Raw genomic sequence first — 16051 nt, forward strand, 5'->3', positions numbered from 1 at the left:
CAAACAGGATAACATGCGTAGCTTATTGATATAAGAGAAATATGATATACAAAAATTGTATATATGTTCAGCTTAGGCCGCCATATGTTGAATTTGTGAGCGTGCACTATTTAGCTGGACACGACTGTTGGTCGCAAACAGCAAGCACAACACACAAAATGTTCAGCTGCTGTTGTCGTCGCACTTGTAGAGCTTTTTACGCGGATAGGGCTGAAGCTGAAGCTAAAGCTCTCCACGGCTGACGGCAACGTCATCGTGTAAATAAACGCAAATTCAGTTCATCAACGACACTCGTGCGAGGCGGATGCGAAGCGCGCGCAATACTCTGCCTAGTGCGATAAACAAAAGTAGACAGGAGAAGTAAGAAAAAGTTGCCTATCTCAAATGTGAAGGCGAGCCCAAAAAAGCAGGCATAGAACACAACAGCAGCGGCAATAACAACAACAATAGCTTAACTTAAAGCACGCGCATTTCTGCTGCCTCCTGCAGCAGCAGCAACAATAAGAACAACAACAACAAACAAACAATAATAGTTCTTGCTATTCTTCTTGTTGTTGCCAAGTCCAAATCAAAAAGTAAAAAAAAAAACAATAAACAATAACAGAACATTTTTGTTATTTTTTTTTGCGTGTAAATAAAAAGCGTAAGGCAACTTTTTCTTACTATTTCTGATGTTTTTTTTTTGTTGTTGCCAATTTTTTCATGTGTTAACAGCAATTTGATTAAACAACAACAAAATGCTAGCCGTATAAATGAATGTGCAGAGCCCAACAAAAGTCAAAAATAATACAACAAAATATATATAAACAACAAATCACAGACAGAATTTTGTATTTGTAGACGCCGCCTTAGCGGCAGTGCAGCAGACGCCAGCGTCAGCGTCAGCGTCGACGGCGGTAAGCATTCAAACCAAATGAAAAAATAATAATAAAAAAAAAAAACAAAAAAAAAACAGTTGAATTGCATACAATTCTAGCTTCAACGCGCTCTCTTTTGCGCTGTTCCTATCTTTGGCCGCTGGCTGCCCGTTATGTGTGTGTGTGTGTGTGTGTCTGTGTTTGTGTTAAGTCTCGCTGTTATTTGCTTGTGTGTGTGTGTGAATGCGGCGATTCATGTTTTTGCAGCGCGCTTTTAGGCGCGTCCTCGGCAAACGCAACTCAAATGCAGCCGAAAAAAAAGCGCGCCACAAAAACAACTAATTAAAATGTCCGCAATTGTCAGACGCACGCAGCATACCTAACCCTGGCCCTTGCAACCCCACCCCCCCTAAACTCCGCAATATTCTCTACCATTTATGCACATTGCCATTCTCATCCTCTCGACAGCGTCCTTGGCCATGCGCCCACGCAATTGCATTTACAGTTTTACAGTCGACGTCGACGTCGCCGTTGCCGTCGGCGTCGCAGTCGTTGTCAGCGTTTTATTTGCAATCAATTTTTGTTGTTACTTTTACGTAGAATTTATAATTTCTGGGTGTACATATTTCTATTATCACAGCATATATTAATTTACCCATAAACTCCATTTTACATACCCTTTACCCAGTTTAAAATAATGGGTATATCCATTCAGACAGGCGACGCCTTCATGTATGTATTCTGCCTGTTCTTATTCTTATTATTCTTATTCTGGTTATTCATCATTTAGCTTAAGCTAGTTTTAGTTGATTTCTTAGTTCCTTACATAACCCCAAATTGATATCAATATTCAAATCGCAGATCAAGTTATGTATGCATTATCTATCCCTTCATTTCCTCGAAAAACATCTGTATATGTATTTCCAATTTTTAGGCATAGAATACCAAAAATTAAATGCAAGTTCATTAATTTGCTTAGAAAACTCCATATATTGTATAAAATCAAAAAGTTTGGGCTCATTTATCTCCGTATTCTCTGCAAAATTTGGCATTTCGGTTACTTTTTCAAGAATATTTCAGTTGTTAAATAAACCTGGTTTCCGGGCGTTTATGGTTTTTAGATAAAGATTCAAAAGTAGTTTTAAATTTATTCAGGAATGAGCATTGCAAAGTGGGTTAAGAAGATATACAAAAACTAGCAGAAAAGAAGCCCAGGTTATTCACGTTTCGTTATTTTGTATACTTCTATTTTTAGGCATGCACTACTTACAGTTAATTCTAGGGTGTTTGCCAGTCGAGCTACTTCGTTTAGAGCACGTCTCTTTGCCTTATGCAAGCATCAATACCGTTATATTCAAAGCCCGTCTTTATATACTTTACAGATTCGAGAAGCAACATGTTTGCGGAACGTGATGAAAATGAACGGCTTTTGTTTCTTTTCGAATGGTCGAGAAATTTTCATATTAAATGGTCTTTTCTTTCCCTTGTTCCGGAATTCGCGGAACTAGCTTGTTTTTCAAATATGTATTTAAAATTTCAGCTATTCTTTTAATTCCTTTAAGGTAGAAAATGCAGTTAAATACATATTTGTAATACCAAGAAACTTGCCCAAGGGTTTCCAGAGCGTGTTGAATTTCAAGGCGAAAGACTATGAGACCTGTCGACTCTAGGGTTTCCATTGTAAACATTAATGAGAAAATTGAGAAGCGAAACTCAAATGAAAATACGTGGAATGCATTTGATAAGGTACAAGCAGTTAGAAGTAAAATAGAAATTGAACAAAAAATAAAAGTCCATTACGTAGAAATCGCTGAAACAAGAGTCGAAATAATTAGAAACCTATGTCCACGTAACATTACGGGTATTATGTTTATGATTTTCAAGACAAAGTCAGCTGATGTTCCGAGTCAAGTGTTTTTTCTTCTTCTTAACATTCAGCATGGCATTTGCGAATTCCATGAAATAGCTATCCAATTATTTGTTTGAGCTTGTGGCAATCTCTAGTATTTGGTCGATAGTACGAAAATATGCCATATGCCTTTTCTTGGTCATTTTCCACACAGATACAGCGAATTTCTACGAAGAAAATAACTCAAATAATCTCTTTCCGCTCGTTTTCCGCAGGCGCTGGTGGAATTTTGAAATAGGTGAAATACACACATATCCCAATTACCACCCGAAAAGGGTGCATTGGCGCAAGGTTTGAAACAGCTTTTAAATTTATTTTTACCTAGATTTATGGGGATAAAACTGTTTTCACGGTATTTCCACACCTGCGAGTGGAATTATCGCAGCATTTTACAGTTAGCTATGTGCTTTAACAGGGCTGCTGCAGAGCAATAACACTTGCTGCATTTTACAGTTAGTTGTGTGCTTTAACAGAGCAATAACAGTTGCTGTCAATTTGTACATATTTCACGTACACAAATATAACGGTTATATCAATCAAATCAGGATTCGCACATTTTAATTGCATTCTGTTGTTTGTCAAGCACAAAAGCTCAGCAAGATCAGCCGCATCCTGACTGCGCTGCTCAAGCTGTGGCTCAAGCAATAAGCAGCCAAACAGCAGCGACGTCGACGTCGACGCCGACAGCGACTGCTACTGCGACGCTGACTGGCAGGTGAAACGCGTAAATAAACAAATGTGTCGGCAGGAAAGCTGCGGCTGCGGCTGCGACTGAAGCAGAGGCGTGTGGGTGGGTGGCAGAGGGTAGCGGGCGCGCGGGTAGCGGGCACACAAGCTACATAAGTAAATGAATAAATAATGTAAACAAAATATTAAATTAGAAGAAAATTTACTTACGCGCAAAGCCGACGCAAACACAATAGAATGGAACGAAGTGTGAGAGGTGCGAGAAGGCTGGCACAAAGGCACATACATAAGCAAATTGTGCAAAGGCCCATTAAAAATAAGCCAAAAAAAAAAATAAATGAAAAAAAAGAATTACACGCACTCTCCATCTCTCTCGGTGCTCTCCCTGATAACGGTGCTCTGGATCGGCCGCTGCAGCATAGTACAGTTTGAGCAGCACAGGGCGTCAATGCAGCCACTTGTTTCTTTTTGTTTTTTTTTCTTTTGCCGCCTTTAGCAATGTTCGCATTTTTGAAGACAAATGGCGAACAGAAGCAAAAAGCATATTGTTGGTTGATCTTGCAATACCCTAGCAAATGCAAAGGCAATGGATATATTGTTAAATATGCAAAAACCTATCTCTGATATAAAAGCATAATTATTTATTTGCAAGCATGCTGATTAAAAGTTATTTAAATCTATTTCAAAGCTTAAAGCTCTTTGAATAGGCATGCTTAAATATGTGCATTGATTGCAGGGTATTTGCGCAGCGGTCAATCCGCTGTGCTCTTTTATTTGTTTGTTTTCCTGGCTGCTTGATGTGAAGATTGTGCAATAAAGCAACAATAACAAACAATTGTTGCTGTTACAGCGGCCGCATACTCATTGCACACATACACACATATCAAGATAGAGATATGAATACGTTGAATAGTGTGAGAGAGCGCAATTATACTCTCTCGCTCTCTCGATCGACACCCACGCACACGCTCTTTGCTACTCTCTCAACTCTCAACACACACACACACAACTCTTTTACACTTTCGTCTTCGTTGTGCTTTGATAAACCAATTGGGTCGTCGGCGGCGGCAGCGGCGGCGGCGGCGACAGTGATGGGAGCAGCGACTGCAAGGCGTGCGTATCCATTGTTGCGCTCTCAGCCGGTCAGTTGTTTGGCTGAGCTTTTCCCGTTAGCCCGCTCGCATTCGCACTCGCAATCGCGCGCACATTGCCTATTAAACACAACACAACTAAAAAGCAAAAAAAAAAAACATACAGAGGCCGCGTCACGGCGACGACGGCAACGTGTTCCAGTTTCGATTGTTTGGCAGGGCAAAATTAAGAAGCTTCAAATACGGTTAATTGTTATACCTAAACCTGCTAAACACATGCATACATACATATAGACATATAGCAAGTTTACGCGAAGCTGTGCAAAATGTTGTTGAGTTGATCTTCAAATGTTGTTGTTGTTTACGTGCTTTTCTTTTCTTTTTTTGTTGTTGTTTTGCTCTAGTGTGTGCGTGTGCTTGTCTCTGTTAGACAAAAATGCAACAAATTCGCAAGGCATAGCAATTACAAAAACAACAAGCAGGTGGCAATTGCAAACCAGAGAGCGTGAGCGTGAGCGACCGAGAGAGAGAGAGAGAGAGAACGAACGAACGCGCGCCATTGCGAGCGCCTCGCAGGTAAGTGTGAGTGTGTGTGGTTTTCGAGCACAGTGCTGTTCAAACTGTAAACAACTATTTTACCTAAATTGAGTTTCGGTTTTGCGAGCACTTTGGCCGACTATGTACATATGTATGTATGTATATGCTTTTTCATAACTGTTACAAACGGTTAAAACAGCATTGTGTCATACCCTAACCAAATTGGAGAATATTAATTTATAATTCACTCAAACGTATGATTTTAATATTAAAAAAAGAAAAGAAGAACGAGAAAGAAGAACTACCAGCGGCACGCCGAACATTTAATACCCTTGCAGACAAAACCTTTTGCTTATAATTAGTGACGTATGGCATATCATTTTAAGGAAGTAAGAGTGAGCTAGTCGGGAGTGCCCGACTAGGTGATACCCTGTACCCTCCAACAGGAGGGTCTTAATGGTAGGATACTTCATCTCTATAGACTATTTTCTAGGGCAAAAAGATTTTGTGCTTAGATATGCACAAAACCAATATACCCTTTTTATCAATTTTCCATTTGTACAGGGTACAAAAATGTCTCAATAACGCTTATTAGCATTTCGCCCATACTTTTCTTACTTCACAATCCATTCAAAAGAAAAACGAACAATTATAAAAAAAAATTGTCATATATTCATTTATCCATATTTTAAAAAAATAATGGGTATGTAAGACTCAAGAGACCCCATCGAACTCAGTAACTAGACGAGCTGCAGATCGTTAATTTGGTGTGCAACTAGTCGAATATACGTATATTCAGGCATATTGTCGATAGATAATTGCCATGATATTATTAATAATAATCTAGAATTATAAAATGCAACCGACAATTAAAATATTCTCCATAGCAACATTTATAACTTACAAGCGCAAAAAGTTTTCGACTCGACAATACAAATAGTCGACAGGTGTTTGCTGATAGTTTTATGTGCCTCTGGCATACACAAACACACACACACACACACACACACACACACACACACACACACACACACACACACACACACACACACACACACGCATACACCTGAAGTTATAAGCACGCGGCATATTGAATTACATTGCAAACTATTTTGTTTAATTAAAGTCGCGCTGCGGTTTGCACCTTTCACATATCATGCTTGTTGTTGTTGTTGTTGTTTTTTGTTTGTTTGTTTTTGTTGCCTGGCATTAGACTGATGAGAATATTTTCCACCATTTCCATTTCAATTTCGATTCGCATTTCCATTTCCATTTGCGCATTCAGCTCAATTCACCGAACGAGCTGTGCAAATGTCAGAAGCTGTTTGTCTTTGTGGTCACCAGCTGGAGGCAACATACCCAACCCCACCCCTCCCCTCCCCCCTACCACCCTCTTCTGCCCACCTTGCTGTCAACAACTATACTGACAATTATTGTATTATGCGCTAATTGAGTTAATAATTAATGTGTGCCAGCCAGACTGGCACGACTAGGCAATACCCTGTATGCAGCCGTCAATATTTTCGACACTTTTTCAAAGTTATTCCTTCATCATTTTTGAGTAAATATTGAAGCCCTTATATGAATTTGAGGTCTTAAAGGTGGGCAGTGTGTACATACTAAAAATGAGGCTATATTTTAAAAGGGATTCTGATTTAATGAAGCAGAAGGTTTAAGGATACCCTCTAAATATCTTGATATAGCGAGTATGAGATTATTTCGTTAACGATAAAGAATATATATTGAAGTTATATTGATTTTGAGATTTGTACAACATCAAAATACTCTTTCTTTTTATCATCTGCAAAGCATATACCCTAGACGAACACAGTTCGATTTATTGGACCTTATTAATAGAAAATTGGTTTTTGATTTTCTTGTCAATATGTTTATTATAAATTTGTTGTTTTTTTTTTGTTTTTTTGTTGGATCTATATTCTATTTGGGGGACGAGGGTACTTTGGAATCGTAAGTATACACATAGATAAGAAATACATCCAGATGACAATTTGGTTCACTTTATCTGACAACAATTTTGGTTGGATCTAGTGATAAACTTACGAGAAAAAAATTGAAACGAATGAGATAAGAAGTTCAAACTGAAATTACAACGTTCACCAATCCATATATATATATGTATATATTATATATATATACATATGCTATACATACATATATATATATAGAGATATTGCCCGATGGCAAAGCCTGCTTCATTCCCAACTCATGTTCGATATAACTGATAAATATGTATATACCCTCCATATATAAATATCTCTATATATATATGCATACATATATATATATATATCCTCAATACAAGGCGCCTATCAATAACATAACTGTCAAATATATGCCCACCGATGTAACTGGCAGCGTTGGCATCGATAACGGACTGTTCAGTATATAGTCCAGAAATCGGGCAACTATCTCGTATGCAATGCACTTGAAGTTCGGCCATGATGCTCGCAACAGCCGCCAGCGACGCGTGTTTATAAAGCATATCACATAGCGAACCATTCCGATCTTTCGTTCCATTTTGCCGATCTCCTGCAGTATGGCATCGCCGTTGTTCTCTTTCAGTAGCTCGTTGTGTTTGCTGTGCGAGAGGGAAGAGAAAAGAAAAGAGAAAGAGCAAATTTAAGTTATATAGCAAAGAGCTTCTGACATGCACCCGTTCTAAAAGCAGAGTTTCCCTTGTTTTGATGAAGGCATATTTTAGTGTTATAGAAGAGAGTGAAAAGTGTAAGTTATATAGCAAAGAGCCTTTGTCATGAAACGATTACAGAAGAAGAGTTTCCCTTGTTTTGATGAAGATATATTGAATGTTATAGAAGAGAGTGAAAAGTGTAAGTTATATAGCAAATAGCCTTTCTCATGAAACGATTACAGAAGAAGAGTTTCCCTTGTTTTGATGAAGATATATTGAATGTTATAGAAGAGAGTGAAAAGTGTAAGTTATATAGCAAAAAGCTTCTGTCATGCGGTAAGAGATGTAAGAGGGGTTTGACACATATCGATTATAGATTTAAGGGAGTTCAAGAAGAGTTTCTCTTGTATTGATGACGGAATCGCAATATACTTACAGTTCTAATTCTGCTAGCTCCTCTTCATAGCCCTTGAGGGTCTCGTATGCCTCATCTATTTGCTCCTGCTTTAAATGCACAGCCACGACAATATCGTCATGCTGCGACTGAAAGCGATCCTTAAGTGTTAATAGCTTTGGATATTGAGATAAGTATATTATGCGAAGTGCTTTTGTTTTAGTTGCAACCAACAACACTTACCTCATCCTCCAGTTCGGCGTTGCGTATCTCTAGAATGCGATTCTGTCGCTGTTGCTCAGCCAATTCTTGGGCACATTGCCGGAACTTGGTTAGCTCGCGAAACATTTCAGTTTTCGTTACGTTGAGCAACTCGGCAAAATTGCTGCATTCCTGGGTCTTTGCTCGCAGATCCCGTCGCAATTTCGCCTCCTTTCTGCGCACCACATTCAGCGCGTTCTCAATTGTGACACATCCCTGAGAGCTCAGCTCTGCCGCATATTTAACCTGGCGCAGTTCCATTTCCAGCCGATCGCAACGTCGTTGCTCCTTGCATATCATCTTGTTGCGCAAAAACAGATCGTCTCGCATTGTGCTTGCCTGGGGAATCGGGATGGATTTTTGTGCTTCAGTGAGGTATCGATAACTATCGAGCTAGGCATAAGCTAAGTTAGTGTCTTGACTAACTTGACTTGCTTGTGCATCTACGAGCATGTTTAAGATGGTTTTGGGGCCTAACATTCGTGATGTTTGAGATATGAGCAAAAAAAAGTATTGTTTGGCTATCGATATTTATCGATCTTTGTTAAATGAGGCGAATTTTTACGGAAATCATATTAACTTTCGCTTGTGCGGTTATAAAATCACTTCTACTATACATTTTGTGACTCAAGCACTGCGAAATATGCTCAAAAACTTCTATCGATATTTATCGATTGCACAGATTTGAAATTAGATAAATATAGTCTACATTTTTACATCGATAACTGCACCCTTTTCTCCATAATAACCATCTAAAATTGAATCCTAACGCACAGCTGGAACATTTTAGGTGCTGGATAGACCTAGCTTAGCTACAGCCGAGAAATAGAATAACAATGACAGCAGCTGGATGTTAAAGTTAAGGTATCTGCTAGTCGGATACTCGTATGTCTCAAACTCTTACCTTACTTTGATATTTGCGAACTAGTTCATGCAAATCGCAGACCTCGGCGCAACGTCGTCGCCAGAGACGGGCGAGCATCACATTGAAGACTTTGATGGCTCTCATGCGGCTGGGCATGTCCATTGTGTGACCCACTATGCCGCTGGCAGAGAGGGAATCCGGAATGCGTTGTGGTGTTGGTGTCGCTGGGCGTGGATAGGCATATTTTGCTTTGTGGGGTCGCATCATTCTCTCAAACGTGGAGCTGAGCTCCTCGATGTCCTGGTTAAGTGACTGCTCCATGCCGTTCCAGTTCTGGTTGTGGTTATGGGTGTGGGTGAGGGTGTAACTGTGGTTGTGGCTGTGGCTGTGGCTGTGGGTGTGCGTATGCCCGACGATATGCCGCTGCGGTATATCCCTTATAATGTTAGGAGATGACATGACCTTGCCTAAAGCAGGGCAGGCAGGCCGAAGCCATGGAATAGACAAGTCTACAACAAGTCTATCGAACTGGCGTTCACTTACCGTTGGCAGCTGCTTTTCAATTCTGATTCTGATGGCCAAAAGTACAGATATTGTTTTGATTTTAGTATACTTATGTGTTTGTTTGTGTTCATTCCAAAGTGGCAAATTTGACCTGTATCAGGCCCGAATACTCAATATACAACACACAAGCACACACGCTCGCACACACATCTGTCACTGAATCGAATTCCACGGCACATTTGATCTCAATTCAAATTTTGAAGATTAGATGAAAGCCAAAAATATTTATCATATTGTTACAAACTGAATCGAAAGCCAAAGCACATTTGCTTTCAATGAAACTTTGATGAAGTCTACTTAAATTAAGCACGGACAAATGTCAACATTAAATCTCATTCCATTCCAAATTAAAAGCAGCAAAACCTCCAGAGATAATTGAAAGTTGTAAACGGGTTTCACCTATTTTCCACGATGGCATTTGAATTTTCACCGAAATACCATCTACGATTCGTTTTGATCTGTGCCTTGACCAACAATCAAGCTATCAATCAATCAGAACACAGATTATAGATTAAAGATATAGAAATGGATATGATAGAAGATTTAAATATAAAGCTCATTAAGATCTAAGAGAAACTTACAGTTGGGCTGAGCTTAAATAAAAAATTCACAGATAATGATAGATAGATAGATAAAGAGATAGATAGATAGATAGATAGATAAAGAGATAGATAGATAGATAGATAGAACAAAGCTTTTATCACGCCTGCTATTTAAACCAATTTAGGGCAGGAAAAGGAATATAAATTCATCTATATGTAAAAATATACAGCAAATATATACAGAAAATATGAAATGAGAAATTACATTATTGACTTATTGACACTGTTGTTGTTGTTGTTGGTTGTTGTTGTTGTTGGTTGTTGTTGTTGTTGTTGTTGTTGGTAGTTGCCGCACGCCATTTTGACAGTTTGAGCGCTCTGCAAACATGGCATTGGGTCAGTGGAGCGGGGAGTGGGGCAACGTTGCGGGGGCTGGCGTTGACAGGCATCAAACATAGTTGCTGATAAAGCCTTGGCCGGAAGTACAGACGGTTCGGGTGGTGGGTATGTGTGTGGGGGGGAGGTGGTGGGCTGGTGGGGTGGAGGGATTGGTTGAATGGCGGCAGATGGGTTGGCGCCTGGCCGGCAATTACCTGCAATAAGTATAAATGAAAGAAAAACAGGAAAAACTTATCTAATGAGGCATGCGCGACTATAAGCTACCCTGGCGATGCAAGCTTTCCACTTTTAGGCAACAGCTGTGCTTCCTCTTTCCTCTGCTGCTCAATATTGGAATAATTATTGTTTAAAAACTATGCTATAAAATTTAAAGGCCAACATGAGCGCGAATGCCAGAAATTAAAATGTTGTTTTTGAAATTTACAAGAAGTGCTTAATTATCGGCTTTTAGCGATTTATGGGAAATGAGCCAATTTATCGATTTGTTTATTCCTACAACTTGAATCGATATTTATCGATATTTATGAAAATGACAGAAATGTCGATAGCATGAAATAAACACGAACTAGTTCTTTGAACTATCGTTTGATCATTGATTGTATATAATGTATGCTCGGTGGAGTTGACCAATCGATATTTATCGATATTTATGAAAATGGCAAAAGTGTCGATAGCATGAAATAAACACTATAAGTTATATGCTTAAAGAGCGATGTCGAATTTGCACGTAAGCTGCAGAAACTATCGTTCTTATATGGACAAGGATGGCCCGACTGATAATCGACTTGCGACTCACAGCTTGATTAGGGTAGTTCAAGGTTCTCTGTTCGCAATGTCACCGAAAATGTTGGCCAAAATTTCAGCTAATTGCCAGAAAACAACAAAACAAATTGCCAGACTGATAAACTGGTAGATTGATAAGCCGATAAATGGAGCAAAGTGTCTTGTTGCTAAGATTGGCGCACATAATTAATTAAAATATCATTAGGCAAAGGAAATGCGAAAGTCCTGGCAATACGCACTTAACCAACGCTCAGCCCATAAAACTGGGCTAAATAGTTGCCGGCAACGACTACAGCAACAGGATGCCAAAACGAGAGGGTATATCTAGGTCGGGCGGCTGCCAAAGAGGTGAAGAATTGGAAAGCCGAAAGCTGAGTCTAAGCCAAGTCGCATATAGACAGCTGGCCAAAACTAATTATGCGCCTCGGCGCCACTGGAATCTTTAGCATATGAAAGCAGTTGTGAAATTGCCACGACCAAACCAACCACCCATCCCCACCCCCTCCCGGCTATTTCCCCAACCAAAACTTAACCCACTCAGCCCATGCAAAGGCCATAGAATTTGTCGCCCTTGCCACGCGCTGGCCTATTCACTTTTCAACATTGATTAAAAGTTTTAGCAAGTCAATCGGAGCCAGGTCCATGTCCATGTCCTGGTCCATGTCCTGGCCGTTGTAGACTGTAGAAAGTTGAGCGAATCGCTACGCGTGACAGCTCAAAATGCAATTTGCAGCGTTTCCACCGTGCAAAGTTAACGTGGCTTATTTAAATTTATAAACAAGTCGCAAATATTCATGAAAACCAGCTTCATGCCCGGCCTTAAGTTGAGTTGCAGAATTGAAGAAAATGATGTGACACTAACATTTTCACCTTGATTTCGCCTAGGGAAAGTATGGATTTTATTAGAAAAGTTCAACTTGAAAAGTTTCTTCAGAGCGCATTTTCATTTCAGACAGGGCCCAAGCTACGCAAATAGTTTATAATTTAAGGGATGCTTTACTTTAACAAATATCTAGATTTTAATGTTGATCGAATTTCGATTGACTTGAATTTAAAATAGAGAAACATTCCTAATTATTGCAGGACAACTATTATCTATTTCGTTTTCGGCTGGCCAATGGGCACCTTCTTGTACCACCGGGTGTCTATAAAAATGAATAAGCAATACTTTAATTATTAATATACATTATGTATATAAAAAATATGTAGGAGTTTCCATATACTATATATACTTAAACTAAGTATGGATTCCGGATTGTCCTTAAGAGTCTCAGGAACATCTCACAGCAAGCTTTTGTTTGCTACCAAATTTGCCAAAAATCGGCTCGGCTGGCAACGCTTAAATGTTTTTTGTCCCAGCACACCCCCCATTTGCGACCCCGCCCCCATTTGGCCCCACCCCGCACTCAACCTAGACATTAGGCATGGTAAAGGTGGGCGGCCTTAATCCCCTAACCGGTGCGTGGAGCATTATAAAAATGTTCACTTACATTTTTGCTGCTGCATTTTCTTGGCATAAGGCTAAGCCGCGTTCCCGACCCCCGACCCCCGCTCTCCCCTCTCCACCTTCGGGACACCACTGTCGGCAAATTATGTGTCTTCTTTTGTCTTCCTGCTGCTGTATTTTATAGCCTGTACCCATTGTGAATGGTTAAAAACAAAAGAAGGGTCTACCTGTTTTGTGCATATTTATGTAAGAGACAGACGCAAGCATCTTCACGCCCGTAAAGTATATGTTCTCGATCAGGATGACGAGCCGAGTTCAACTAGCTATATCCGTCTGTCTGGACTTAAAAGATAGAAACGATTTGGTATAATATGCTGATTAGGTATATCTGACTTTTTCGCTGTCTGTCTGTCATTTCCATAAAATCGATAAAATCGAAAAATCGATAAAAAACGATAAATTGATAAAAAATCTATAAAAATCGATAAATCGATAAAAATCGTTAAATCGATTTTCTAGCCACGTTTTATAGAGCCAGAGATCCCGAGCTAAGTTTATAAATTATTCTATAGTATACACAGATTAGAAATATTTCTCTTCGGGTTCTTTATAAAATGGAATTTTGTTGTCTCTTCCGTTTTGTGTTGAGCATGAGGGTATCTCAAAGTCGGTCAGTTCTCAAAAAAAGGCTCTTTTCTTGTTTTTATTGTTTTGTTTCCTTTTTGTTTTCGACATTTTGCTGCTCATTTGCTGGCGGTTTATTTGCATAGCCGTTCGCCGCGTGCTTTGGCTCAGCCTCAGCTCCGGCTCCGGCTCCGGCATCGGATCCGGCTCCGGCTCAGCTCCAGCTCAGCAGCGGCTCAGCTCACCTGGCTGGCTGGGTCCCTGGTTGCCAGTCTGTTTACCTGGCCCAGCAGCTGGCTGGGCTGTGTTTTATTTGATTTGCATTTGTTTATAAATGATTAACAAAGAGGTTAATGTGGCCCACAGCGGGCGAGGGATAAACAGCGAAATGGGAGCTGCCAACTGAGCCAGCTCAGCACCTCCCCCCCCACCCCCACGGCCCTACCAGATCTGGCAGCACAGCGGCACAGAAGCAGCTCAACCAGAAAACGTAAAAGCAACCAAAGCGCAACACACGGCGAGAGCGAAAGAGACAGCCTGTGGGTGTGAGCGAGCAAGGCAATGGAAATTTAGTTCATTAGGCAGAGCTATGGGGCAATTTCTTAATGTGTGTGTATGTGTGTGTGTGTGTGTGTGTGTGTGTGTGCGAGAGTGTGTTTGTGTGTCGCTGCCTCTGTAAAAACTGGCAACATTTGGAGTGCAGCAACAGCAACCCGGCAACGCTGGCGACCTTCACACACACTCAAATACATACACGCGCACACACACACACACACACACACACGCCCACGAAGGCGTCTTCTGTTGCCTGCACCAAGCCATCTCCTTGTTTTTCATGCCTCTCGGCATTCACAATATATATATGTATATATATATATATATATATATCTATATGTATATATACATAAAAATCATAAAAACGAAGAAAAACATATATATATATGTATATAACATTGCTTGATTTGCCAAATTAAGGCCAACATCAGCAAACAGCTACAGCAACAATCGTGCAGAGTGAAAAGTTCAGGGAACTCTTGGCTTGCACGCACACACACAAACACATATATATATATCTCTGATATATACTTTAAATATATAACGTATACATATACATAATTATGTCCAGGCTCTGTAAATGAATCGAATCTGTAGCAAATCTCAGATTTCGGCCGAAGCAAGTTGAGCTGAATACCCGAGGGAAAGTTCCATTTGAAAGTTTTCATTTGTAAACTTTACAAATTATAATATGTGAAGAATAATTAATATAATATAATAAATATTGCTGTAAATTAATATATATATTAAAACAAAATTGTTTTAATTTAGTATGTTAACAAATTAAACCCCGTTCCTCAAGTAATATAATAATATTTATGACAATTTACCAAAACATATAATATTATTATTAATCATTATATTTGTGATTGATATTGAATAATTATGTCTTCATATATTGATTTTCCGTTATATTCGTTATATATTATATAATTTTTATATTATTTATATACTCATCGATTAATATAGTCAAAGGCCCTGCAGATATAATTATATTAATATGATTATATTATATTAATAGCATTTAAATTGATTACAACCAATTTTTTATTCTTTACAGATTTTAACGTATTTCTCAAACTCAACAAAAAGTTGCCGTAAGTTAAAAAAAAAAAATTTGAGTTTATTTTACTTACTTTCATTGCCTTGCAAGTTGACAAGCACCGTAACATGGCAGCCAAACTGCCTGTCAAAATTTGCCAGCAGCTTTAATAATTTGTTTTTTAATTTATTTGACATTTGCATTGTTTTGGCTGCATTTGTCAGCTCTGAACAGTGTTTGTAAATAGCGAACAGATGGCATAACAGTGTTGAACAGCACTGCCCATTTGTTTTTCTTAATGTTGCCAACATATTTAGGTAGCGTCGTCATATTTTAAAATTGTTTGTTAGTTTGAACACCTTTTATACCGTGTACATATGTAATGTGCACAAAGGGGTGTAAATAACTTTAGTTTATCCAACAAAATGCTATTGAAAAATTATATTTGCATCTATAAAAGCAAAACTGCAAGTATATATAAAAGAGTTTATAAGTTTATTGTCTTTCCAAACCTTTGAACTGGGAAACTTGATGGCATATAGTCCGCAACTACTTAGCATCTGGGTTTAATCAAGGGTCAATATGAGTACTTCGCTCAGTTGAATTAAAATTGAAATTCGTAGTTTTGGAATTCCAGCCATAATTCTGTAAGACCTCAATACTCTCTGACTTCTGCTAGTAACATCTTAGACATTTTATGCTATGCTAAGTATATGCTTTACTCTAATTGAAATATCTGATTACATTACAATTTTCTCACATTTTCTGGCTCCGTTCTTATACATTGAATCTATTAAAAATTAGTGGGTAACTAGCAAAAGACATCTGACACCATAAAGTATAT

At 39.0% G+C, this 16051-nt stretch overlaps 1 protein-coding gene and 1 long non-coding RNA gene across 3 annotated transcripts; one reads left to right on the forward strand and one right to left on the reverse strand.

The window, feature by feature from the left end:
* The first annotated feature begins 290 nt into the window (after positions 1 to 290).
* Positions 291 to 15254, forward strand: LOC115768398. Its single transcript, XR_004018521.1, has 3 exons — positions 291 to 360; positions 715 to 896; positions 15226 to 15254. It is a non-coding gene; the product is annotated as an uncharacterized LOC115768398 (long non-coding RNA).
* Positions 6987 to 9989, reverse strand: LOC115768396. Of its 2 annotated transcripts, none has more exons than XM_030712971.1 (5): positions 9795 to 9989; positions 9291 to 9718; positions 8369 to 8725; positions 8168 to 8274; positions 6987 to 7680 (listed from the first exon to the last, which is right to left on the reverse strand). In XM_030712971.1, exons 2-5 carry the CDS (start codon positions 9708 to 9710, stop codon positions 7395 to 7397), a joined length of 1170 nt encoding a protein of 389 aa, XP_030568831.1. In that variant the 5' UTR covers positions 9711 to 9718; positions 9795 to 9989; the 3' UTR covers positions 6987 to 7394. The 2 variants fall into 2 exon arrangements, with proteins under 2 accessions (XP_030568831.1, XP_030568830.1); XM_030712970.1 differs by having other exon boundaries at positions 6989 to 7680; positions 8168 to 8301; positions 9795 to 9984.
* Positions 15255 to 16051: the final 797 nt, after the last annotated feature.

The sequence above is a fragment of the Drosophila novamexicana genome, unplaced genomic scaffold, assembly GCF_003285875.2.
Source record: "Drosophila novamexicana strain 15010-1031.04,08,12 unplaced genomic scaffold, DnovRS2.1 tig00001762-arrow-arrow-pilon, whole genome shotgun sequence".
NCBI lineage: Eukaryota > Metazoa > Arthropoda > Insecta > Diptera > Drosophilidae > Drosophila > Drosophila novamexicana.

Coding starts and splice junctions, on each gene's coding strand:
- LOC115768396 (XM_030712970.1), bottom strand. CDS start 9,710: ATGTCATCTCCTAACATTATAAGGGATATACCGCAGCGGCATATCGTC. Junction 8,726..9,290: donor TTCGCAAATATCAAAGTAAG/GTAAGAGTTTGA, acceptor CCGATTCCCCAG/GCAAGCACAATGCGAGACGA. Junction 8,302..8,368: donor ACGCCGAACTGGAGGATGAG/GTAAGTGTTGTT, acceptor CAATATCCAAAG/CTATTAACACTTAAGGATCG.